We start from the raw sequence: 26,326 nt of genomic DNA, 5'->3' as shown, positions 1-26,326 counted from the left end.
TACACATAATTAAAATTACACCCGGGATCTTTTGCACAATGTTTCAAAAAATATTGTAACACATTATAAAAAAGTTTGGTGTATTTGGGATGCGTATTCGTTATAAAATCGTATTATAAATCCGAAATAATATTATTCCCCTACGGTGCTTTTATCTACGGTGACGGACGCGAACCGAACGAATAGTGCTCTCTATCAGGTGCCGTGGGAACCAGGCACTCGTTAATACATTTTTTCTTTTGTTTATCGCGATGGGCGTTATTATTAATGAATTATAAATAAAATTTCGTGCCCGTGGCCACAATTGCATAGTATCATTTTGAGCACTGGAAGACATAAAAGCGTAAAATATTCTCGACCAATTTTAATCTGTGGCTTTGATTGCAACAATTTCGGTAACAAAGGTTAATTATTCTTGCATTTTAAAAATCTAATTACTAGTATAATTTAAAGAATTTATTCTTTTATAATAAAAAAAAATAGCATCTGTCGGCGAGTGCAATAATAATAGGTTATGTTAGATATTTGATTACAGTTTATTTATATGAAAACTTGTTCATAATCAGGGGCTTAGCCAGGAGGGGGGGGGGGGGTTAGGGGTTCAAACCCCTCCCCCTTAGCACCAAATCTTTAAATAAATTTCTTATTCATCACTCAAACAAATTTCATATTACAAATTAATAAAATTTTTACCATTACAATATTTAGATTTAAGTACTGAGATTGCTAAAATAGCACTATTTTAAACCTTAAAATCCTAATTTTCCCAGGGGAGGACCCCCCGACCCCCCCGCTTTAACCCCCCGGGGGGGGGGGAGGGGGCATGCTTCTTAACACCCCCCATACACAAATCCTGGCTATGCCACCGTTCATAATTATATTTAAACGAAAAGTTAATGTGGTTTTCATTGCTTATTACAACAATTTCGGCAATAAAGGTAAATTATTCTTGCATTTTAAAAACCTGATTACTAGTATTTATTCTTTTATTATTAAAAAAAAAAAAGTAGCATCTGTCGGCGAGTGCAGTAATAATAGGTTATGTTACAATTGACTAAAAAATTACCGTGATCATATAATTGATGATAGATATTTGATTACAGTTTATTTATATGAAAACTTGTTCATAATTATATTTAAACTTTATAGCTAAACGTCAGTTTTTAAAATTAATTACCTACAAGTCATCTACACGTGAACTGTTTCGTCGACTGTTTATAACGTGAAATGAAAAGTTAATATGATTTTCATTGCTTATTTGTTATTACAACAATTTCGGCAATAAAGATTAATAATTATTCTTGCATTTTAAAAATCTGATTAATAGTATAATTTCAAGTATTTATTCTTTTATTATTAAAATAAAAAGATTCAATTTTATTCATAAAAGTATGCAATCATTTCATTAATGTTTTGTTATGACGTCACGTTAAACTATCGTCCGTAAACCGACTTTACAGACAACCGATTTTTTCGTGCGTGCAGCCGGCGTACATCGATTTATTAGACGTTGTCACGTAAAAAGTTTGGTACTCAGCGGTGAAAGGATAACACTACTACCTCATTCAAATTGTTGAACTGTGCACAATCAATGCAGAAAAAAAAAGAAAAACCATTTACACTATCCAACTATTAACTAATTTAAATCCAATACTTGAATATGTCAATAAATAATTAAGTGATAACAATGAACTATTATGTACGTGTGTTTAGTTCATGAACTAACGGTCTTTACCTATCTGAACCAGTAGCGGATCCAGAGGGGGGGCTAAGGGGCTCAAGCCCCCCCCCCCCCCAAAAAGCATCTGGGACCACTATTGTTTTAGTGTTTGCCTTGATAAAGCCTAGCCTCAGCTGGGTCAAGCCCCTCCCAAACCAAAATCCTGGATCCCCCTCTGATCTGAACTATTATTCAGCAAATAGTCTCTATGGACTATTATCTGAACTCAGGTGTAATCAGAAATAATAATAATATTATAAATAATAAATATTAACAGTAGTTCTCTCTCTGGATATTAATTATTATGATTATCAATACACTGTCGAGTATAAACTCTTTGGTTATTTTAATTTTGTATCTGGGCGCCACTCTTATGTACAACTTAACTTCCTTACTAAGATAGGACTAATGTAGTGTGGTACATAAGAGAAAAATGAAATAATTTCACACTTTAAATCTATAATGGGCATGAGATTGGCAATATGTAATTTGAGATCATTAAGAAAACAAACATATACAGAAAGAAATAATAACAGGGTAACATAGGATTATTCAAATAATCTTTAATCAAATAAAATATAGTTAATTAATGGTTGGACCAGTGGTATACTATTATGTTTCATTAAATAACAGGGAGTACGTTGCACACATGATAAACACAACAAGAGTTCATACAGTTCAAACTAATAGTGTCTGTTGCTCTCAATTCAGAATCGAAAATTAGTGTGAGAAAAAAATAATGTTTATTTTATTATCTTCGTAATTTAAGTTAATTTTTGTGTACCGCGGCTGAATTCAATGTGTAATTGCGGTAGAGCATCATGAGAGCTCCGTCTCATTTCACCTCTGGGTGTAAGAACTAATTAAAGTGTAGATCAGGATACGTAATTGGCTTTAACAAATATTTATCTCAATAGGTCTTTAATGTGTTCAGCACAAAATCAATGTTTATATGTCCGTCGGCAATATTAAAATACGTGTATGCAGAAAACAGTTCATTCAGGATAGCATCATGAGTCGGTATTTTACTCACGGTAATTCATTCCTAATTACACGTCATATAGGACGTGCCCTATTTAAATAACATGTAATTTATACTCAAACGATGATTTAAAACATCCTAGTAATAGGATGATCTACTTAGCTCGTAGATATTTCTGATTTTTAAGGGGATTGAAACCCAGGCAATCTAGCCAACGCCGTCGTTATTCCAAGACTTTTTTGTTAATTTCAGTAATTACGCTTATCTTAAGTAACATGGCCTCTCATTGGCCGAGACACAAAGATCGTTGATTTAATTATCACATCAAAACAAAATACAGACACTTAACAATACAACTTAATATGCTAAAATGTCTTAAATTTAAAACTTGATTTTTCAACAATGAAAGTTTTGTTATGCAAATTATGTATAAAAAGTTCAATTTGCCGTTTCAGTCAATTGCTCCCTGGAGGGGTCTTGCTAATTGAGCTTCAAAATCACTTGGGCTACGCCATAGAGTATGGTAGTCGTAGATATGTCCAAATACACAACAATAGAGCAAAACAAAAAAATGTCAACAAATAATAATAATAATAAAATATGTTATTTATAATAAAAATAATACACTTTCTGTGCGTGGGACAGTCATGTAACAGCACAACAAACTAGTTTATTTGTGCGCTTATAAGTTTTAGATAGATTATTAGATATTCTCAAACCAAAGCATTTTATTTTCAAGCGGTGTTTACACTATTGTATAAGTTATAACCAAAATTAAAAGCGAAATTTAAAGTTAACAATTGTTTGGTTATAATTTAATATAAACAGAAGTTATTGTTGATACATGTCCCATACCAATATCTAAGTTATGGCAGATATGAGGGTTGGCACAATGTTCTGAAATTTAAGAGAAGCACTTACTCTACATAAAATTTTAAGCCCTAAAACAAGTTTTTTTTTTATGTTGGAGTAATGCAAAAATTACGTTTTACTAAAATAACAGCTTTTACAGAATTTAGAGAAAAACAGTGTCTAAGTCACTCATAAAATGTTCACAGATTTAGTTTCGTACGTTTTCTTACAGCTGACGCCGCAATGAGGGAAGCCTACAACTCATGTAGTTTCGGTTCCCTGCAAGAATTTCCGAAGATTTCCGAAGTTTTGCATTTTGGTATTAACGCCACTTCAGTCGCTAAATCAGAAGTTTCCAATGAAAACAAGAATGTTGTGACTGACTAAACCTAACCTAACCCTTCGATTTTTTTTTAATTTCCATTTTTGAGAGAAATCCGAAGTTGCACGAACGTGGTAGGGAACCGAAACTATGTGAGTTGTAGGCTTCCCCCGCAATGAGGACTAGCGCGTTTCGTGCTTCGCCCCTGTTTGTATTTATTGTCTTCTGCAATATGTGTCTATGACGTATTTATTGTTTACTGATTGGTCACGCGTGGCGCGCACAGAGATTTGTTGCACAGCACCGAGAGTATTAAGACAATAGAAATTAATAATCCAGTTTTTCTTTTCTTTTTCAAATAGTACTCTTTGCCAGCTTATGTTGGTACGTAATATTTTCGAATTGTGGCGATCCTGCTTGAAATAAAGAAATAAACACAATATCGTCTGCATGTTACTACTTCGAGGTTATGTTTTAATTTATTAGTGAAATCTGTGGTCTGAACATTATTTAAAATGAGTGCCGAAGAGCTGAATGGTCCAGTTAAGTGTGTTGGTTATTTAAATAAATGTGAACCGTGGAAACTTCATAGCCGATTCTTTCCCAGTAAAGTTGGAGGCAAGCCAGCGTGGTTAGATTTGTCCAATTTGCCGTCTGACATCAACTGCAAAAACTGTGGTAAAATCTGTGTATTTTTGTGCCAAGTGTATGCACCTTTCGACAGTCACAAGGAGTGTTTTCACAGGACTATATTTGTGTTTGTGTGTAGGGACTCGGAATGCTGCAAAGAAAATTGCAACAAAAATTTCCGCGTGTTTAGATGCCAGTTGCCTAGAGAAAATCCTTACTACCCATTTGATCCACCTGTAGAAGATAAAACTTGGCGACCCGATGTAACCGTGGAAAAATTCTGCAAAGTATGCATTTTGTGTGGAACAAAAGCACCTTACCACTGTGGGAAATGTAAAACTTTGTGTTATTGTTCAAGAGAACACCAGATGTTACATTGGAAAGCTGGTCATAAAGAAAAATGTTCAGGTATATTATATGTTTATTACTTAGTCGTCAGAACTCACGGGCTCCAAAATGATAGACCAAGGGTGGCCCAAAATTAAAATATCGAGAGCCAGTTACAATTGGTTAAAAATTTATCAGCCCAGTTTGTCTCTTGCAAAGTTTTTGAAGTGTAACTTTTTCTTTGAGGAGGCAACAAGTTTCTAGCGCATTACATAGAAATTATGCAGCATGCTTGTACACTTGCACTCTTTCTATCTTGCGCATGTGCTCATTTGTGCACTTGCACACTTGTGCTCTTGCCATCTTGCGAACTCGTGCACTTGCACACTCCCATGTGCCCAGTTGTATTGTGGGAGTGGCACATTGAGCTATCCCCACTCCGGAGCCGTGATGCAGTCAGTGATCGCTGGAGCAGCCTTGGTCGTGCTACATGTTGTGGCATGCGGCTCAGGTTTAACCATACAAGGCTGTAGGGATAGGCGGGTCGCAGCGGTGGAGATCTGTCTGCCCCTTATGCCACTCAACTTAAGGGAGTATTTGAGCAGATGGCTACGCAACGGGGTTTGAGCTTATTATGTACTGCTCCATATGCCATATTCGCAAGAAAATATTGTTCTTTCATGTACGTATTATTATTTTTTTAATTGTGTATATCAGTATTTTTAAACAGTGTTATGTGAGTATTGTTTTTGTTGTGTAACTTTATATTTTTCTACAATATGGCTCTTCATGCTTTAGTTTTAAATGGGTATTTTTTGGCACATTTAAGTAGATCACATAAGACTATTATATTTATGAGCCCACGAGCTTGTAAATATGTTAAGTCTAACTAAGAGGTGTGAATATTTTTCGATCGAAGTGTAGCTGTGGGTGACTGTGACTCAACAAAGTAGCATTGAGCTAGGTCCAGTTCGTATGCCATGCTGTCACTTTCAGTTTCCAGATACCTACCTCAGACTCCACATGTCCATATGGACAATCAGTTAAGCTGCATAAACTGCTTTATTATCGGCAAGCTTTAAGTTTAAGAGTTATTTAAAATCAATTTTAATTGTACTTTGATTAAATTTTTTTTAAATGTAGAGGAAAAAAATTGTTAGTGCTCTTTTATTTAAAGAATCCACAATTTATTTATTCATGTGGAAAAGAGTTATTTCATTTGAGATCATACCCACTTCTTTACTATTCTCAATTATTATCTGTTGTATAAAAAAAAAATTTATCTCTATCAATACCAAATAAGCAAGAATTTACACTTCCATCGTGCATGGACTCTATGCACACATTTCTTTTATAGTAATAACAATGATGATTTGCAAGAAACTGTAATGAAGGTGATTACAAAAATAAAACTAAAAAATAAGTAAGTAATCTCTCAGGTCACATCTATAATGGTGAAAGTTCCATATCACTCAATATATAATTAAATATGAAGAAAAATAAAAATACGGTGGAGGTATGGACGGAAATAAAATAATATGCTGAAGCGGGACAACTAACCAATATATGTATCACTCAAAACAACAGTATCAGAATTTATTTTTATTTAAAAAAAAAAACACTTTCTCGACAAATAAAATCTGTATGCTTCTTTCATGTCACCTGGGTTAGGTAGGTATTGGTACAGTCAGCTTCATTGAATATCTGAAAAAGTTGGTTTTTCTGGGCAGTTAGTCATTGGATAATAGGTTTACATATATATGGAAAAAGTTGATTTTGCAAGCGACCCATGCAGTCGATGCGGGGATGCATGTCGGCAGACGGCAGCAGCCGACAGGACGACGGCTCGGCTCGGTTCCTGCTTCCGGAGTTCGAGCTGCAGACGGAAGAGGACGCCGATGAGTCCGTGGACGTGGAAGAGGGCGCGGGCGGGGACGACGACGAAGACCGGAGGCTGAGCGAATACGAGCAGTTGCTGCGACGAGGTTGCGGCGGCACCTTCCAAGGTAACCTCCCTTGCTCCGGGCTGTCCTCGGAACAGGCGGTTGTACTCGTCGCCGACATTCAGAGTCTGTCCACCGCAGATATACTCTCCGCTCACGACTCCACGTTGAATTGCTTAGAACATTTCCCTTGTGTGCTCCCTGTCAAGCTGGATGAAAAATTGAAAACTGCAGCTCCATATCTTTTGCAAAGGCTATGACAATATCCTGATGCAAATTGCAGGAATTTTTCTTTCAATTTCCTACTAAATATCAAGTTACTTAAGTATTAAGAAAAATTAATTACAATTTTAAACATCTACGTACATGCATTTCTGGTGTTCGTGTTTCAATTGGCTAGTGAATCACTTAAACTGCAAATATATTCTTGCACTGCACTGAAACTGTGTGTGTGCAGCATCGGTAATAAATTTGCGTCAATCCAGGGCAGTGTGCAACAGTACAACATTTTTTTCCCCTGATGGCTGTCTTTAGCTCATTATTGTACAGATGAAACACAAGCTATTCTGTCTCCATGAAAGTACAAAAAAAAATTTTAAAAAATTTTTTTTAGTTCTTGACTCTTTTTTTTTATAATTTTCTGCAAAGGTATTGTGATATCTCTAGTTGGTTACGAGTAGTTTACTATTTTAACTATTGGTAAACTACCAGAAAACTATTTGACTATCACAATCAGAGTTGCTACAGGTACTATTAAAACAGGGATTAATTGGGAAAAGACTGGGAAATTAAAATGTTAAGAAAATACTTGGAAAAGTCAGGGAAATCATTAAATTTTTCTGTAATTTTTTTTTCTGACAGTGAAATTAAACCAAAAATACCATTTCTACCAACGTTCAGGCACCTCAAACTGCTCAGATGTGAACTGATCATTAAATTTTGTTAATTTTCCTGTTCATGAAACCCTGGTCTTTTTACTGTAAACAAAAAGGAGGTAAACTAATTTCTTGATGCTTGTTAACAGGTTCAATAGTCTACATTCAATAGCTTTAGGTGAATCATTAGCAATTGTATAATACAAACACATGTATCCATCTAAAATGGCCTTAATTGTGCTAAAATGATACATGTGAAAGCACATGTCTTTTCCCCCCAAAAAGCAACACCAAGTGAGTTGTGGGATAGTATGGAAGGTATGGAAAACTTGTCTATTCAGATCTGGAAAAGCTATAAACGTCGGGGAATTTTGGAATTTCAAGCTTTTAGCCATTATCACCATACCTTTTTACATAATCATAACAATAAAAGGGCAGGAACCCAAAACATCCGTTGTGGCATCATTCGTAATATTCATAATTTCCAAAGCATCTTTAAATGTTATTGATTGTATAATTATTTTTGATGAGGAATTAAAACGACACAAATACGCGACCATGTTGGAAGTGCTGTGCCGCAGGGGACTCCTCCGTGGACGCAGACCTGCTGCGATTGGCCACGCCCCCCGAGGACAGGGCGTTCGTAGCGTACGCAGCGAGGGTGAAGGACGACCCTGAGCAGGTGCTCAGGTACGAGCGAGGCGGAGCCCCCTTGTGGGTGTCCGACCACCACGCGGCACAGTCGCAAGACGTGCCGCCTTGCCCGCTCTGCGCAGCCCCGCGCAGCTTCGAGTTCCAGGTGAGCAGGGTCGGCTGCATACTGGGACTAGGCTGACGTAGTGTTGCACAGTCTGGAGGTCATTAGATAGCTACAGTGGAAGGCGGTGCGGTGCTAGTGGTGCTTACAAGAAACGTATGGATGAGGAAAACGGTGGTACGAGAAAACCTACCGCCACTTGGCAACGTTTTCCTCTTGCAAAAAATTTGCACGTTTGCCTCGTAATGGAATCAAACCCAGGCCTCCTTGTTGAGAGGCGAGTGGCATGACCCCTCGGCCACACACACAGCACAGACACACAAACAGATACCAGCTGCCGCATTGGAAAATAACGGTGCACAGCAAAACAGCACACACATGGCACACAGAAAGTTGACCAACTTCTAGCTTGTCTCTGTACCGTGCGATGATTTCTGTTTGCGGCCAATCGGCGTTTACTACGTCATCTGCATATACTATAGGTAGTTTTCGTATGTGCATTCCAAAGATGCAGACTGAAAATTCATCTGGACAAGGAATTATTTATTATTATAGATATCAATATTTTGTTGTCACGCTAGTGTGATTCCACTGTTAGTGAACTTCAGACTATAACAAGGTTTAAAATTTTGTAGTGTATGATAATTAAAATCCAGACGGCAGGATCCAGAGCGAGAGTTGTTTGCCGTGCGGCAGATATTCTCCGTGCTGCTGAACCACTTGGGGTTGGATGCGGTGGGGCGGAGCGTGGACTGGGGCACCCTGGCGGTGTACACGTGTCGCGACAGTTGCGGCCAGGGCCCCACCTACAAGGAAGAGTTCCTGTGCAAGCAGGACTTTGCCGCCCAGCCGTCCTCCCTGTGACGCTGCCTCGACGAGTTCTCCAGGATTCCGTCAGCTTCCTCGTCGTGTGAATGTCACCACAGCACAGTGCTAAACGTATTCCAACTCTTAGATGAAATTTTGTTAGTATCATGTTGTCGTACTTTTGTAACTAGAGATAGGCCAATAAAATCCTCAAAGACCATCAAATCGGGAGAATTCTGTAGATTGGATATTCAATATCTGAGGTAAAAGAAAGCAAGAAAAACTTATAAGGAAGGCAAATGTATGAATTCAAAACTATTAAGACATGTATTTTATCTGTACAGAAGTTATCAAAAAATGTTTGTATAAGCCTTCACCTCTAGAATGTTTGTTTAGCACTTCAGGGAACATTTTTGACGTGATAACATCTAATAAATTGATGAACGCCGGCTGCACGCACGAAAAAGTGTCCCATTACGGATGTCCCACTACGGATGTGTTCTGTTTGCTCATTGTACGCATGCGTGGCATCTCTCTTACACTCGATTGGAACAACCATCGATTTGACTTTTCAATCATTATTTCGTCGTTTGAATTATTAATATTATGTAATTTAACGATCGTCCTCAGATTTTCAGCACAATCGGTACGGTTATTTAAAAGTAATGTTGAAAATTCAAATACGTTTTGAACCAACAATGGTGTTTTACAGTTACACATAATAATTCAAATTACACCCGGGATCTTTTGCACAATGTTTTAAAAAATATTGTAACACATTATAAATAAGTTTGGTGTATTTGGGATGCGTATTTGTTATAAAATCGTGTTAATATTATACCCCTACCTTGAAAAAAAGTTTTTATAAATATATATATATTACATTTGAAACTTCATTACCTTAGTATGGCCTCGTGGGCGTGTGTTTAGCATACCTTACTCTTAAACTATAGGTTGTCGGTTCGAAACCCGGCAGCTGCGAAATTTTTTTGTACTTGTAAAAATAAAAATGGCGTATGCAACATTTCAAAAGTAATAAATATATTTGAGTTAATGAATGCAAATAAAAGTAAATTTATTAATTCAATTGCACATTTCATTTCACTCCTTTGTATCCATACAAAATAGTGATAATTCAATAAAAATGATTCAATTTTATTCATAAAAGTATGCAGAGGTAGATTTTATCATGCAAAAGATTGAAAAATTAAAAAAAAAATTCTTCCTCAAAGAATATAATATTTTTTATGCCTAAATGGTTTGGTTGCAAAAACCTACTACGGCTCAGTCTCAGGCCGAATATGATATTTCCTTTTCTTCTGGATCAATCATTTCATCAATGTTTTGTTATGACGTCACGTTAAACTATCGTCCGTAAACCGACTTTACAGACAAACAATTTTTTTTATGACACAAAAAGAAATTGTTTGTATCCTAAACATTTAAATACCATGTGTTTTATATTTCTTTGTTTTTTTTTCATGTGTTATTTTATTCCTGACTCTTTAGACTAAGATTCAGATTCTAGGCACTCTTTTAATAATAGAATATACTTCTCTCGCTGTTTCTTTTGCTGCTCCTTCACATACCTTGGTGTTCTTTTTACTTTACATTTGTTGGAAATAAAAACTGGAAACGTCCAAGGCAAAGAAAACTCAGAGGGGGAACATCAAAGGGGTCACAGCAATTTAGTTAACACACACACACAAACGCACAAAACCACAATCCTACACCCACACCACTGGTTAAGTTTAAACGTGGATATGAAATATTGAAGAAAATAAAAAGTCAGGGAATCTGAATATTTATGGAGACCAGATTATTCACAGGTATTGTTTGTTTATCATGTGAGTTATACAAAATATAGATAAAATATTAAAATTCTGTAACACATTATGTCAAAAACCATTAATAGAAGGTTATTAAAAGGAAAACGGCCGGACGGGATTATTTACCAATAACAAATTATGTTTTTATTTAAATTAATATTTTTGTAATCTGCTTCATCTAAAAATAAAAATTAAAGAATAAGTATGTGAATATTTATTTTTTATTGTTTGCTTTAACATAAGTGTCTTCCTGAAGATTTTTCGGTGTTCCAAGTCCAAATGAGAGATTGTAATATAGTGCAAGTTACCTTACACAAAAAAAGTCTACATTCCTTTTTTCACTTCATAGTCTTCAAAAGAGCCGACATATGGTTCCCAGTGCTTGGAAACAAGCATGATGTGGCACTTCCTAGTGGATAAAACCAGAGTTACAAGGTGCCTAAATTTAATTCATAATGTGGTCGACAGATCGCTCTCGAATGTAGCGTGACGGGCACTGGCATAGGTGTTGGTCTTCTCCAAAGGTGAGGGGATTATGCTGGATACGAGGAGAAGAGGGAGGCATTCAGTCTTATTGCAGCACTGGTTTCATAGAATAACAGGATGAAGTGGGGGAGGGGCTTTCAGAAACTGCAGGCACCGTGTGATGTGGGCCGTACTCAACGAGCCCCATATCACCGGTGCGTGCACGGAAGCTCATTAATTTGAGTAAAGATACACAGCACAGTGGTGATACGTAATCAGGGCTGTGCTATGATAGCCTGGGGATCTCAGCCAAGAAGTGGTCGAAGGTGCTGGTCGCGCGGAAGCTTGCCTGCATGTACATGACCAGAGGCGTGAGAATAGCCTAAACACTGCTAGTGCCGCATGGGGGATAAATGCAAACAGTCGCCCGCTGGTTGAGAACGGTAGGGAAGTCATTTGTCAGTACTGGAGCCTCTGTAAAATCAAAAGAAACCATCTTGATAATTAATAACATGTCCTGCTAAACAGAAAGAAAAAAATCAACTTAAAATTCGTACCCTCAAGTTGTGACTCATTAAGAAAAATCAAATATTGTGGCATGAAAATGTAGAAAATGGTAACAATTCTTACTAAAAAATAAAATTAAAAAAGACTAGTGGCCACTGTACTTTGTCTAGTTAGCAGGAAATCACAAAGCAAGGAAAATTAGAGTCCCAAATTAATGCTACAGGTATAACTAACACTCTTATTTCACACCAATCCCTTACTTATCACGACTAATGCAGTCCAAAAAATGTTCGTGTTATCCGAAATCGCTTATTCTGAAGCATTGGTATTCATTTAATGCAAGGCTAATTTACCTGTCTTCCAAAATGTGTTGGGAAATTTTCTTAATGTAATATACTACATTCGTAGAATATAACTCAATGATAGATATGTCACATTATTGATCTTTATAATCCTATCATCGAATAATTTGGATGATAAGACACCACGTATGTAATGGGAGATAGTTATCGTCAGTCGGCTAGTTGACTGGTCCGCCTGGGCGTGACATTCAACTCACGTTGCGAATCTTTCCACAAACTTTCAAACCATTCTTTACTGGCATTGAAACCGATATTGGTGTCCGGATATTTACATTTTAACTATTCAGAAATAAAAGTGCTTATTCGTGTATTACTATTTTCATTTCAGATTTTTCTTTTCATTTCTATTTTTTTTTTCCTAGCCTAAGTTAATTTTAAGTGTGTAGGGGTGGGTCCAGGTTAGGGGAGGACCTAGGTGTGTCTCAGGCGAAGCCTATACACTCTACCATGCGGGTTTTTAACCATGCAGGACAAGGGCGCGTGCATCGTGTGCTTATTAGGGTTTACTGGCCAGCCATGGCTGCGATTGGCACCATGACTGACACCCCATTGGTCGCCTAGCTTAAAAGCTAGCTAATGTGACCCAGGTAAAACCTGCATAGACACAGGTAAAACCCTGGGCTGGTTCATGCGGGGATCAAATATCATGCATTAAGCAAGCAAGTAACTACTGGACAAGAGGGAAGAAGGGTCCAGGTAAGAAGAGTTGGAGGGGCTGAAAAATCAACCATGCTGGAGTTGGGTGCTTGGGCCTTGCGACCCGCATTTAAAGTTTGGGAACTCCTGGGTTCTTATTAACCAGGGGCGGGCGACTTCACTCGTCAGCCCAGCCACAGCTGCCCAGGCAGCCACAGTTAAAACAGAAGTGGGCAGACGAGCCAGTAAACCGGCTCGAACTGCGGGCGCACGGAGCGAAAGGCAGACTGACGTTGCGCCATCTTCATGTTCCTTCTTCAGGTTAACAGCAGTACTTTTCAAGCCAGGGTGGGGGGAGGGAACCAACCTCGCCACCCAAAATCCCCGAGACGGTTGAAGGTCGCGCCGCTCGAGGCTACTACTGCCAGACCTACAGTAGCCCCAGCTGAAGGCTCCTGATGTCTTCCTTCAGAGTTCCGATGCATTTAAATTCCGTTGCGCGCACAGCAGTTCACAGCTCCGCAAGTTCCAGCCCGCAGTTCGTCTACACTTCGCATCCAGGGCACATCGAGCTCCCCTGCGGTGCCTTCGCTGACGAAGCTGCTTCCTGCCACACGCCGAGCTGCATTCAGGCTACCTTTCACCCCGATAGCCGTAATAACGACTCCACAGGCCGGCCATTGGTCCGCGGACTGCTATTGGTTATTCGCAGCCACCCCAGCGAGATTGCAACTCTCGAGCTGGGATCCCGTATCCGCCACCCGCGGGACGCGGTCGGCAGCAGTTGGCACTGCTAGGCCGCCTCCCGTACGCCCACAAATCCCCCACGTACTGCCAGTCTTCGGTTACCCAATAGGGCGCAGGGAACTCTCAGCCAACAGCCCGCGAGAGAGATGCGCGCGCCCCGAGAGACGACCACCGACCTCCATTTCTATTCCGGTATCTAATGTTAAATATATTACCGCTAGTACAACCAACGGCATCAAACTTATATAAACATTTGATAGAGTCCTTAATTGTGCGCTCAGTTGACATTCTGCATGTTGTAATACTCTAGTTTTGGCTCAAATACTTGAACACAATGCATTATGCTTAGTTGGAAGATATGATTCTACAATGATGACCAGCAGACGAATGGTTAGACGCTTTATATGTATATATATTTTATACTCTATGGTATTAGTGAAGTTTTGTTTACCTTTATTAAAAAGTTGTTTTTGTTTTTTATATAAATGTATAAGAGCGGGAAGAGGAATTGAAATTCCCACTTGAAAGGTTTTGGTAAAACTGATATTATTATTTTTTTGCTGATTATACGTATTTTATTAATTTTGGGTTGCTTTACTTTTTAACGTTATGCAGTCGTGGCTTCAGGAATAAACGTTAATAGTGACTATTGTCGGCCCCACCTAACCTAACTAACCTTTTACATAGTTATTATTTATCTTATTTCCTGGAAGTCTTCAGGATAAAAACAACTTGTGATATTGTAATGCTGGTAAAAATCTGCGGCTTTTACCATGCAGTTCATAAAGTAGGTAAACTTAACATAAACTTACCAGATATATAAAAAAAACTGTTCTCTTTTTTTTTTGCTGTAAGTTTTGTTTTTTGAGTGCTGATTTTGTGTGCTGCTCTCTTGGTAACAGTGCAGTAGGTATAATATATTGAGAAAGTCCTAAGAGGTTTCTACTTTAAATAAATTTTAAACTGCAATAGCATTCTTTCATACAGAACAGCTTGTTTCATGACACTTTAAATGTGAATACTTAACCATTTGGAACATAGACTTAAATACTTCCAAAATGGGTGTTTTTTATTCTAATAACATTTTTCGTATCTCAAATGTAATTTAAGTACCTACCAAAAAAAAAAATCATGAATTTTTGCAAAAGTGTTAGCAACACCGTAAAAGGATCTTTTTGGTTTGCAAAAATTTACTCTAACTTAGGAAAGTCATGTTGTAAATTCAAATAGTTCCAGCCCACCAACATAAACACAACTAACAATTCTTCGACACTGATGGCACCAGTTGCCACAGATTGGAAGTGTATATAGGGTTCAGACGAGCAAATATTATGTAGCATCATTATGTGTTGGAGTAACGTTTAGAGGAATTATATTCAATCATTCTTGAGCTGGGTATTGGATTGTTGATCGAATGGATCAAACATCAGAATGATGCAACTGGTCAGTAGCAATATCAGGTTTAATCTTACATCAGCTCATATAAATGTTTATTTCTTACTTATATTGTATAAAAATTTCAAATAACAAATCTCTATCCGACTGAAAAAATATTTTCGGTATGTGATTTCACTTTTCTTTGAAATAGATTATCCAGCTATGCCCCTCCCTATTTTAATAGTCAAACCAATTACATACAATACACATAGCAAACCAATACACTGTCTTTAATTCTGTTGTGTGGTTTTGTTTTTTTTAGCAATGGAGGACAGAGAGCTGTGTGTGAAGAAATTGGTAGAGCAAGAATATGAGACCCAGCTTTTTGGTTTCAGTTCTCAGGCTATGATTGATGCGGGTAAGTTGGTCAGTAGGATTAAAACTGATTCAAACTGATACGCAGGAAAATTCAATTTTGATTTGACCCAGCTATTATTTAAATTACTGGCCTAGTTGCTTGTTCAGGCCAATCTCAAATTTGAAGAGTAACCATATAATACTGCACTTGTTGGGGGGGGGGGGGGGACGACGACCATGAATGGAATAAAGTTACTGTATCTAAACTACTATAGCAAAAAAAAAAAAATAAGAGTTTCAAATAATGCAGGTGTAGTAGTTTCAAGTTTTGATGGAAAAACTTAATACATACTTACTAGTTTATACTAAAATAAAATAATATGAAACCAACTGTTAAGTAACCATTTCTGAGCATATCTCAACTCATTGCGGGAATGTTTTTGTAAATATTTTTTTTTTGTATCATACAATGTAACTTCAGGAACGTTAAAAAAAATTCGGCACTCATACACTTGCAACCTCACGTTCTGTTTTGCTGTGTTGAGAAGAGGTGCGTGTTTTGCCGAGTGGGGTTTCTACAACGGGTGGATAGCTTGAGCTCGAATGTTTCGTCAGCTCGGTGGCGGCTGGAGAACGGGCACAGACACACCGCTCCATCAGTTCCGCGCAGGTGAGGTGGCGGAGGCGTGTGTTCCAGTGAGGACGGCGGTGTCGAACTCGGTGGAAGCGGCGTCTGCGTCGCTGGCCAGGAAGATATCGGAGCACATGGACTGCCGGCCGGAGGACGCCAGGGCGGCGGCGGCCTTGCTGGTGGAGGAGTGCGAGACGGCCGTGAACGAGACGCTCCCGGCGCACGAGGTGAGCCGGGTCCTGCCAGGCTGTCCACAGTCAGTACTCTCGCACTAGATCGAGTGCTTTCATAAGATCTTTAGTGGTCTAGTACCATTATGCTCAGATCTAGTACTTTTTTTTTAATATAAAAATATTACAGCAACTCCAATATGTTTTATTATTAAGCGTAATTATTTTTAAAAACTATGGAATGTATGTGTGTGTATGTGTGGTGTGATATTTAAGTTAAGAGCATTACAATGTCATAATAACTTCCTAAATTGTTAAAACCATAACAAATTATAATTTAGTACTTTTTTTTTTCCAATCTAGTACTTTTTTCTCGCCTAAGTTGGTACAAAATATTTTTTTTCCTTGTGGACACCCTGGGTCCTGTCCTACTGCGGCCCTCGCCTCGGCGGGACTCAACTCCAACCACCGGCGTATGTGAATTTAATGAGTAGGAACAGGATCTTATGGTGAATTGCAATAAACACTAATGCACTCTGAAATTGTATTATCGGTACACCACACTACACTAATGAGCATGTTAACATGCAGAGTAGCAAATTACGAAATCATGAAATCAATCTTACAACTTAACAAAAAATTTTTTTACTGAGTTTAATCATGTATCCCTTATTGATTTAATATTTTCATTATTCATGCTATTAAATTTTGACAATTTTTTTTTTTATTTCTTTGTGTTTAGTTAAATTCTGTTCAAGATATGTATGCTTATTACTGGAGACCTGAAAAATTTGCTTTTGTAAAAAAAAAAAAAAAATTATTTGGAATGCTTTAAAGTAGTGTTGGGTCAAATTCCAATTTTCTTGATTTTGAATCCCAGAGTGTACCCTGAATATACCCTTCAAATCCAAATCCGTACGTCAAGGGTCAAAAATAAAATAACGTACAGTAAATGAAAAAATATTAATTATGGTGTTGAAATATTCTACCCTGCAATGGTTGTTTTAGAAACCAAGTTTTCAGAATTAATACATATGTATTGTAATTTTATTTATATAATTACATGTTAAAAGTACAATTCTTGGGAAATGGAAGCAGGATAGATATGAAGAAAATTTTTTAACTACCGTAGTATACATCAGAGTTTATCAGTGTTGCAATTTTAATTAACTTTATATCTTTTTTTTTTTTTAGTCCTTTTTTTGAATATCACATTCTTAGAATACTAAGATTTGGTATTTAAGGTTATATTTGCTTATCCTACTTTAAAGTTGAAAATTGATTTTTTTTTTTTTTTTTTTTTTTCGTCTTTTCAACATTCTACAATTGGCTCTCATTTTATGATTGTGACATTTTCATGACTTCGTAATCAAAAGTATTTCAAAAACAGTGGGTTGCAGAGAAATAATGCTTAGGTTAAAAATTTGTGGAAAATGGTTTATTTATGAACAAAAAAAAGTCTCTACTTAATTTTTTGTATCTACGACCTTTTTAAATAGAATTTGCAAATATCCACATGTCCGTTGTGCCATTGTTTTGCACTTCTTCTGCTCTTAACGTGTAGCTGTTCAGACCCTTCACTTTTAAGAAATACTGGTCTCAGGAAGAGTTAGTTAGGAAACTAACACACTGCCTGTAAACTACATCACATGTGCCTTTCATGACTGCCACTATCCCCTATATAACCCAAAATGACTGTGTCGAGGCGAAGACACAAAGCCTGAGCGCCAGGTTTTTCCCGGGGTGTGGAGGCCTTGATCGCCGGGAGATTTTTCTAGCTCCCCGGTATATATATTTTTCAAACACCCAGATGTCTGTCTGGAGGGGAAGACACAGAGTCCCGAGTGCCGAAATTTTCCCGGGCTGTCGAGGCCTCGATTGCCGAGAGATTTTTCTTGTCCCTGGGAATAATATTTTTAAAAAAATTTTTATTCCTCCCGAGACACCACTACCCCCTGTATAACCCAAAATGACTGTGTGTTGAGGGGACACAGTTATGCCTGGTGCAGCCCTGTAGTCTCCTCCTCATGATACAGTTTCATATTCGCCTCTGCCTGTGGCTAGGGATGTGCGAATCCTTGATTTTCAGTTCGGTTCGAATCCGATTCAAATTCCTGGCAATATTTGAGATATGAATCTGATTCCGAATGTTAAGCACAGAATAATTTAAAATATCTGATTAATTTAAAAATAATGTGTGTTCTCTTTTTTCTAACTGTAACTACTGGAAATTATTTATTACACTGAGATTGAAATGTTTATAATTTTGTAAACTTAATTAATAATAAATACTTTAAACACATAACATATTTGATTCTCCAACTCAATTGTAATAAACTGCACGCCACAGGAAAATCTCAGTTTTATAAACGTTTCAGCAAACAAAACCATTTTTTCTCCAATAAATAGCCAAGACTTTTTTTCTTGTAGGTATGTAATTGTTTTTAGTTTATAGTTTGATATACGACAAAATTCGTAATTATAGTTTAAGCTCTCGAAATCTCGAAATTCTTTTAATGTCACTGTGTTAATTATTTAATTTACATATCTTTCTTTGATACATCATATTATAAATACTTACGTAATAGTAGCCTAATTTTATTTTTCACTGCTAGTAATTTTTGAGCCGTATTAAGTTAATTTATAACTTTTGTGAATGTTCGTAATACTGTTCTAATCCATGTACGTACAACGATCACGGGTTCGGGTAATTGTGGGTTCGAACCGTACCCGAAATTATCGGGTACCCGCACATCCCTACCTGCGGGCAAACTTGCTCACGCGGAGAGTGCGCTGGCGGACGCTGTGACCCGGACGGACAGGCGGGATGCGAGTGACGGGAGCGGTCGGGGATTCGGACTGTGTCGAGGGGACACAGTTATGCCTGGTGCAGCCCTGGAGTCACCTCATGATACAGAGTGTGCTGGCGGACGCTGTGACCCGGACCGACAGGCGGGATGCGAGTGACGGGAGCGGTCGGGGACTCGGACTGTGTCGAGGGGACACAGTTATGCCTGGTGCAGCCCTGGAGTCACCTCATGATACAGTGTGCTGGCGGACGCTGTGACCCGGACGGACAGGCGGGATGCGAGTGACGGGAGCGGTCGGGGACTCGGACTGTGTCGAGGGGACACAGTTATGCCTGGTGCAGCCCTGGAGTCTCCTCCTCCTGATACAGAGTGAGCTGGCGGACGCTGTGACCCGGACGGACAGGCGGGATGCGGGTGACGGGAGTGTGTGTCGCAGGGGGCGATCGCGAAGCACTTCCGGATCCCGAGCCACGTGCTGCTGGAGGAGGACGAGCCCCAGAGGAAGCAGGTCACGCCCGCGGAGGCCGCCGCTCTCGACGACCGCCTGGCAGACCTCACGAGGAGGGCCAAGCGGGTACGTCTCTTCACTCTCTGCCCGACGACAACTTCTCAGCTGTGGAAGTGATGCGTGCATCACTGTGTAGACACCTGCGAGTACTTGAAATTCGAGTTTTGTGTCAATACTCATACTTGTAATACTCAACTACAACTAGAGCACGTTGCTTTTAAAAAATTCGAACTTCGATCGAGCCTTTTTTTTTTCTCCTGTACCTTTAAATAATAACGCCTTTCTTTCATTATTTCGGAATGAAACTCTTACTTCCCTAGTATCCTTTGCTTTATAACGTAACTTTATCTAGAAGTAGTAAATCTAGTTCTAATTATTTTTATTTTTTTTAATTGTGTAAATTCTAACACTGTGATATAAAAATTTACAAGAAGCATCTTAAATTTGGTTTACCAGGAATATATTTGTAGACACTCTGAGGGACACGAGACCCTGGCACAGTCTACACAGTATATATATATATATATATATATATATATATATATATATATATATATATATATATATATATATATATATATATATATATATATATATATATATATATATATATATATATATATATATATATATATATATATATATATATTCAAAGGTACAGCTCTATATTTTTTTATTAGCGGGGTTTCACTGTAGTCCGCGTAGTCGAGGTGTCCACTTGGAACGGTTGCAGGCCGCACTGCTGGACTGCTACCTGGACGCTCAGCTTGAGGCCGTCGCGGAGACGAGGCGGCGGCTGGAGGCGTGCGAGGCGCGGCTGGGCAGCGAGCAGGCGGCGCTGGACCTCAGGCGGCAAGCGGCCGCGCTGGCGGAGAGCGCGAGGGCCTTCACAGACAAGGCCGGCGTCCTGGGGCGGGCGGAGCTGCTGCGAGCGCGCCAGGAGGAGTCCGTCGCGGTCCTGAGACGGAGGTTCCAGCATTTAAACTAGCACGTCGGGAGCGTCCGGCAAATTTTTTTAACGGAAAGTGCGGTAACAATTCTCGGAGCAGACCGTGCCGGATTCAGATCACGTAAATTTTTAGTGATCCGAATCACGGTGTCAGTTTTAAGCGCAGAAAACATAGGACAGGTTCAAGCCGTGAACAAAACTAACAGAGAGGATAATAGCAACTAGAGTGAAGGCACAGTTTAAATGGTAGTCAATGTTCAAATAGTAACTTTATTTGTATGAGGTTTTTTTTTTAATTTCAAATTTCAACTGTGGGAGCATTCAAATTTATAGTATACAATTATGAATATTGTATTGTCCATTTTTTTAACTAGGCACTGAATAATAAAAATTCAAATTATTATTTGATTGGGTACGAAATGTTGGAATAATTTTACGTAGTAACATACCTTTTGATTTTGTCTTTATTAATTTTTGTCTAGTACAGTAAGTCATTTCTGCAAAATAAATAACCATTTTAGATGTTTTCCAAGAATTGCTGTATAAATATGGAGTGAGTTTGATTTTTGACTTAACAGCTTTAATGTAAGGATACATAGTAAAATATCTTTGCTTCTCAACTATACCAAAATTTAGTGGAGTGATGGGACACACATTTAAACTTCACGATAGTGCCAGTGTGACTAAGCTTTATTTGAGCAACATTTGCACTTTTTAACCTCCTATTTGTGATGTATCACAGAGTTACGTTAAACTGTGTGGAACTCGCGTACCACCGTATTGACTACTGAGGTTTTATCATTAAGCAGCATCTCATTTTCTTGTAACCAGTTAAAACTGTGTTTCTTCAGGTGTGGAGTAAAGTGTAAAAGTACATTCTAGTTTTTCACATTAATCAGCTCTTACTGATGCACTTCTGAGATACTCAGTGATTGGAATACTGCTACCTGTTTAAATATTATAGTTTTTAGCTAACTTTTTTTAAATTTCTTAACATAAACAATAAAAAATGGTGAGTCCTGAGTGTTACCTGGGTTTTCATTAATTTTGACTTACCCAGTGACTGTTTCCCACACAATTCATCGTATTCTGAATATGTCAAAAAATATACCGTATATATTTGCATCAGAGACATGTTGGTAAATTGTTAATTTCTGAGCATCCAAGTATTTAAAATTAGAAATTTTTATAAAATGTTGTTTTGATTTGATTGAATATTTAATTTTGTAACAATTTTTATCCCTAGTTTATTAGGTACATTTACTGTACTAAGTAACAAATATATCCCATGCTTGTTTAGAAAAAAATTATGGATAATTTTTTTAGTTCTGTGTTTGTGTGAGAGTTATTATGTACCTAAAGCTTAGTATGCAGAGAAAATTTAAAAATGAAAACTCCTTGAAAGGGTAACAATTAAGATTTTAATATTTTCTAGGCTATGAAAAGCTTTTAATGTTTTAATAATATGTACTATTCATTTTGCTTTAACCACATTTTAAGCTGTATTGTAAATACCAATGGAATATATGATTATTAGGCCTGTGCGAATATTCAAATTTTCAAATATCAAAACGAATACCTAGTTTATTATTCGTATTCGATTCGATTTCGAATACTAACACTTCGAAAAAACGAATATTCAGTCATCTACGAAAAATGCTGAGCGGGATCACTACATCTGGCCACGTAAAGCCAAGCTCGTTTGAACACAGTAATTCGGAGCGATAACTAACGTATTTTATGTAGAAGAATGTCGTCAGGTCGTTTAAAATAGATTTGAACTGTCAGCATACTGATAAAGATAAATACATGTCTGTAAAATCCATACAACCTGGACGTTATAGGTGACAGTTTTCAGATTAGAGGGTGAAACATGGTTTGTCGGCACTGTAATTTCGTTCCGAACGTGATGGTGAAGAGAAAGAAAATTGTACAGACCATGTGGAAAACATCTGGCCGCATACTCACAGCAAAGACTCCAAAAGCCTAACATGCTACGTCAATGTTTTTCAATAGGATAATACACAGTAAACGACCGGATGCAGGCGGCAAAACCCCCCCCCCCCCCCTCCACTTTATACCCTTCCCACCCTTCCCAAATTCCTCGCGTAGTGACAGCTCAGGCAATTATCCTGTCCCGAGGGTCAAAAAAAAAAAACTTTTACCAAGAACTTACTTAAAAGCTTGCGATCACGTTACATGGTGTACCAAGATTGTGAAATAAATGTGTTTTCTATGATGGTAGATCCACGGTTCAAAGATTCACTAATTGAGGATGAAAATTAAAAAAAAAATATGGGTTGAAAATTTGTGCAGGGAGGTATGTAAGCTGTGTAAGCTGAACACAGTACCTGAAACTATAACTGAGACAAGTGAGGCTACAAGTGAAATGCCTATTAAGAAGTCATCTCTGTGGGCCTATGTGAAACCTTCAACAGCAGCTCAGTCTACGCTTGCAAGCTACGAAGAAACTATCCAAGGAGAAGTAAACGAATATCTAGCAGCACCCTTAATCCCAAAGAATGAAAATCCTTTCAGTTTCTGGTCAGAGAAGGGGCGCACTTGTTTCCGAAACATAGCTGTGGTAGCAAGAAAGTACTTGCCTATACCTGCCACACAAGTGTGCAGTGAGAGACTTTTCTCAACAGCTGGCAACATTGTGACGTGTAGAAGAGAGAGTCTACTCCCCGAAAATGTAGAGCAGCTTGTGTTTCTCCACAAAAATTTAAATTAGCTAATATGTAGTGATGTGACAAGACTCTTTTTAATACGAACTAATTATAAAATTGGAGAATCTTAAAATTTTAAGTACTGTCAGTTTTTTGATTCTACATACATTGTATCAGTAAATATGTACCTGTTATAATATTTTAATGTGATGTGATATAACATGTTTTATGGGATTTCAATTCTCATTCCAACTAAAAAACTGATATTCGCACAGGCTTAATGATTATGCAATTTAGATACTTGATAGTTCAAGTTGTTTTTTAGTCTTTTACTAAACTAGTAACTTATGTTTTATTTTCTGTTATACGTTAATAATTATTGAGTAAAATATAATCACTAATGTAAAGTTTTTTTTGTTGTCAAATTTTATTTAAAGCAGTAATGAAATTATAATATTAAATAAATCAAATTTTTTTTTAAATTCATATGCTGTAAAATTGTAGACTTTGAATTAATAACCTCATATTACCTCTGACAATGATGATTCAGGTATTCCCCTGTGAAAATTATAATTTGTGTGGGGTTTTATGTAAAGAAATTTTTAATAGTTTTAAATGAACATTGTTTTAATTATTAAAATTAATTTTCCTCCATTTAATAATCCTTCAAAAACTATAAATTTTACATATTTTATTCAAACAAGTATGTACATTCAGTAAAATAGGGTAAGAACATGGTAATCTATAATCACCTAGGCTTTGCAGAATTACAGCAGTTGTTGGTATTGCAAAAAAATAAATAAATAACTCACTGCAGTAAAAATAAACACACGAAAACACACCTATTTCTTAGGCAGTTAAAATTTTTAACGATCAAATTGCAAAATAAGTATTAAAACAGTCATTAAAGTGTCAAAAAATATTTGTCTAGAAACCAGAAGAAAATACTGTACAAATAAAAACAATTGAAATATTATTGTTCCTACAAATGAATTCCTAACCAAAGTTAGGTAAGAAACACTGACAAATCAGATATTCAAGAAAGTACTTTTCACTAAAACTGGAAAATAAAAAACGTGTAAAAAGGAAGCATTACATTTTTTTAATTTCTTAAAAAATAAAGAGAATCCGTGTAAAAAAAACTTGGGCTGCAAAACTGACATTCAAAAATTAAAACTTTCATAGATTTATGTAATAATATGGGTTTGAAAATTAAAAACTTTTTTTTTAAACTACTGTTTGAGTTTTATCTGCATTATCTGTTTTTTAAGAACACTGCACATACCGTGTTTTATCGCATATTCGTTGCACGCGCGTAATCGTCGCAACCATATATTAGGCTGTCAAAATTGGGATAAAAAAACTTCTCGCGTAAACGTCGCATTATGTTTTTGGTCCCGCTAGTAGATGCCGAGCGCTTTGTGTAGGTATCTTTTCCGTATAAAACAATGTATTTTACAGTAGAAATCTAATATTTATTCGGTCATTACCACTTACTTAATAAATTAACTGAAAAATACAAAGTTGTTTGACGTGTAAATTTTCTTACAAAGACGTTTTTAAACTGTATTTCCTTTATCTGATTGTCTGTGTTACAGCGGCGTACCGCTTATAAGAATGTAGACAGCGCATCATTCATGTTTGGTTATGTTGCTTCCCGTATAGAGTGCATCATTCATGTTTGGTTATGTTGCTTCCCGTATAGAGCGCACGCACGTAGTCGAATATCGATATCTCGCCGATTGGATGCCTCGCGTGCTCTGTCAACTGCCGAGTTAACTACATTTGATAGCCCGCATTCTTTTGTGGCAAGTGTGTACTACGACATGTTAGTTCAAGTCAGATTCAAGTGGCTTGCATTCGCGTTAGAGTTTTGGTTTTTCTATTTAAAGTTGAAGAAAGGTTTTTGCACCTTTTTTTTTTTTTTAAATAAACGTACTTTCAATGAACGGGTTTTGTTTTTATGAATAACTTTACCTAACAATTTTTTTTTTTCGCATAATCGTCGCACCCCTACTTTTCAAACTTGATTTTAGAATAAAATGTGCGACGATTATACGAGAAAACACGGTACATTAGAAACTATTACCAGACAGCCGTGTGCTATGAAGATGTGCAAAGAACCTAGTAACATAGAAAAAATATCTACATTAATTAGTTTAATATTACTTAGTTAACACAAAATATTTTCACTTCTATTAGGAAATTTGAAGCACTAGGTTTATATTTACAAATTTTATAACTTGTAATAAATATTATAACTTTTTATAACTTGTAATAATTTGTGTAGTAATAAAAAAGTTTTGCTAAGAAAAACAAAATTTGTTTTACTATCACAACTTGGTACATATTGTAAATTTTAAACAAACATGGACATATATCCTTCCTTCTATTGGACTGGTGAGACAAATACTGCAGATTGTCGCACAAAAATCATGAAGCTGCCCTGTATTGATTTCTAGCATATTTGTCATCACCACTTCAATACATGAATGCAAGCAGTCAGGTGCTGAAAGTTATACAATCAATATGTAGTTCGGTAAGTCAATATTTTGAGTTTTCTACGTGGAGTTTTGTTAATGACCAACAACTGTTTTACTTAGAAGTATGTACTTCTACATATATGAAATCTTTATGCTCGCTCTGTGTATATATTTTTTGTTTGTGTGTTTAAATTTGGTAAAGTTTATAAATACGTAATTGTGATTATAATTCATATTGTTACCAGTATGTGATCATAACTCAAAAAGAACCTAGTTAGAACTCAGGATGATATATAGGTATCATTAAGGTATCTGGAAATAAATCTTGATGAACAATGAGGGAATTTTCTTGTGTTTATGATCCTGCTAACTTAAGAGGTTAGGTGTATTTATTTCTGCACAAACCACTTAGCGATTGAAGTGTTCACATGTTCACCATATGGCAAATTAGTGTACATCATAAAGAAGGAAAAAGACCAAAAAAATTACAGATAAGAAAATGCTTGTGTAATATCTAAATGCACTATTATAAAAATATGAATTATTTTTGAATACTCCAAAAAAAATCCTTGGTTAATTCACATTTTTCAAAATAGCAGCTAAATTAAATT

At 37.0% G+C, this 26,326-nt stretch overlaps 2 protein-coding genes and 1 long non-coding RNA gene across 7 annotated transcripts; 2 read left to right on the top strand and 1 right to left on the bottom strand.

Moving 5' to 3' along the window:
- The first annotated feature begins 4,113 nt into the window (after positions 1-4,113).
- Positions 4,114-11,471, top strand: LOC134534221 (programmed cell death protein 2). Of its 2 annotated transcripts, none has more exons than XM_063372493.1 (4): positions 4,114-4,914; positions 6,654-6,839; positions 8,233-8,450; positions 9,105-11,471. In XM_063372493.1, exons 1-4 carry the CDS (start codon positions 4,392-4,394, stop codon positions 9,270-9,272), a joined length of 1,095 nt encoding a protein of 364 aa, XP_063228563.1. In that variant the 5' UTR covers positions 4,114-4,391; the 3' UTR covers positions 9,273-11,471. The 2 variants fall into 2 exon arrangements, with proteins under 2 accessions (XP_063228563.1, XP_063228562.1); XM_063372492.1 differs by having other exon boundaries at positions 4,173-4,554.
- Positions 11,246-12,369, bottom strand: LOC134534222 (uncharacterized). The gene is made up of 2 exons (XR_010075470.1): positions 12,277-12,369; positions 11,246-11,983 (listed from the first exon to the last, which is right to left on the bottom strand). It is a non-coding gene; the product is annotated as an uncharacterized LOC134534222 (long non-coding RNA).
- A 1,691-nt stretch (positions 12,370-14,060) lies between these two features.
- LOC134534219 (uncharacterized) lies at positions 14,061-25,995 on the top strand. Of its 4 annotated transcripts, none has more exons than XM_063372489.1 (5): positions 14,061-14,151; positions 15,461-15,556; positions 16,193-16,353; positions 19,543-19,680; positions 20,348-25,995. In XM_063372489.1, the coding sequence occupies exons 2-5, from the start codon at positions 15,463-15,465 to the stop codon at positions 20,600-20,602; spliced, it is 648 nt and encodes a 215-aa protein (XP_063228559.1). In that variant the 5' UTR covers positions 14,061-14,151; positions 15,461-15,462; the 3' UTR covers positions 20,603-25,995. The 4 variants fall into 4 exon arrangements, with proteins under 4 accessions (XP_063228559.1, XP_063228557.1, XP_063228558.1 ...); XM_063372487.1 differs by lacking the exon at positions 14,061-14,151 and adding an exon at positions 14,202-14,289; XM_063372488.1 differs by lacking the exon at positions 14,061-14,151 and adding an exon at positions 14,211-14,295.
- Positions 25,996-26,326: the final 331 nt, after the last annotated feature.

The sequence above is a fragment of the Bacillus rossius genome, chromosome 7, assembly GCF_032445375.1.
Source record: "Bacillus rossius redtenbacheri isolate Brsri chromosome 7, Brsri_v3, whole genome shotgun sequence".
Classification (NCBI taxonomy): Eukaryota; Metazoa; Arthropoda; class Insecta; order Phasmatodea; family Bacillidae; genus Bacillus; species Bacillus rossius.
The sequence above is the reverse complement of the archived record's forward strand: the minus strand, read 5'-3'. Positions and strand labels throughout refer to the sequence as shown.

Bases quoted from the DNA above. Each gene is read 5' to 3' on its own strand.
- LOC134534221 (XM_063372493.1), top strand. From the start codon at position 4,392: ATGAGTGCCGAAGAGCTGAATGGTCCAGTTAAGTGTGTTGGTTATTTA. The intron at 6,840-8,232 runs GTAACCTCCCTT...GCTGTGCCGCAG, and splicing joins TTGCGGCGGCACCTTCCAAG to GGGACTCCTCCGTGGACGCA. The intron at 8,451-9,104 runs GTGAGCAGGGTC...GCCGTGCGGCAG, and splicing joins CGCGCAGCTTCGAGTTCCAG to ATATTCTCCGTGCTGCTGAA.
- LOC134534219 (XM_063372489.1), top strand. From the start codon at position 15,463: ATGGAGGACAGAGAGCTGTGTGTGAAGAAATTGGTAGAGCAAGAATAT. The intron at 15,557-16,192 runs GTAAGTTGGTCA...CGTGTGTTCCAG, and splicing joins TCAGGCTATGATTGATGCGG to TGAGGACGGCGGTGTCGAAC. The intron at 16,354-19,542 runs GTGAGCCGGGTC...TGTGTGTCGCAG, and splicing joins AGACGCTCCCGGCGCACGAG to GGGGCGATCGCGAAGCACTT.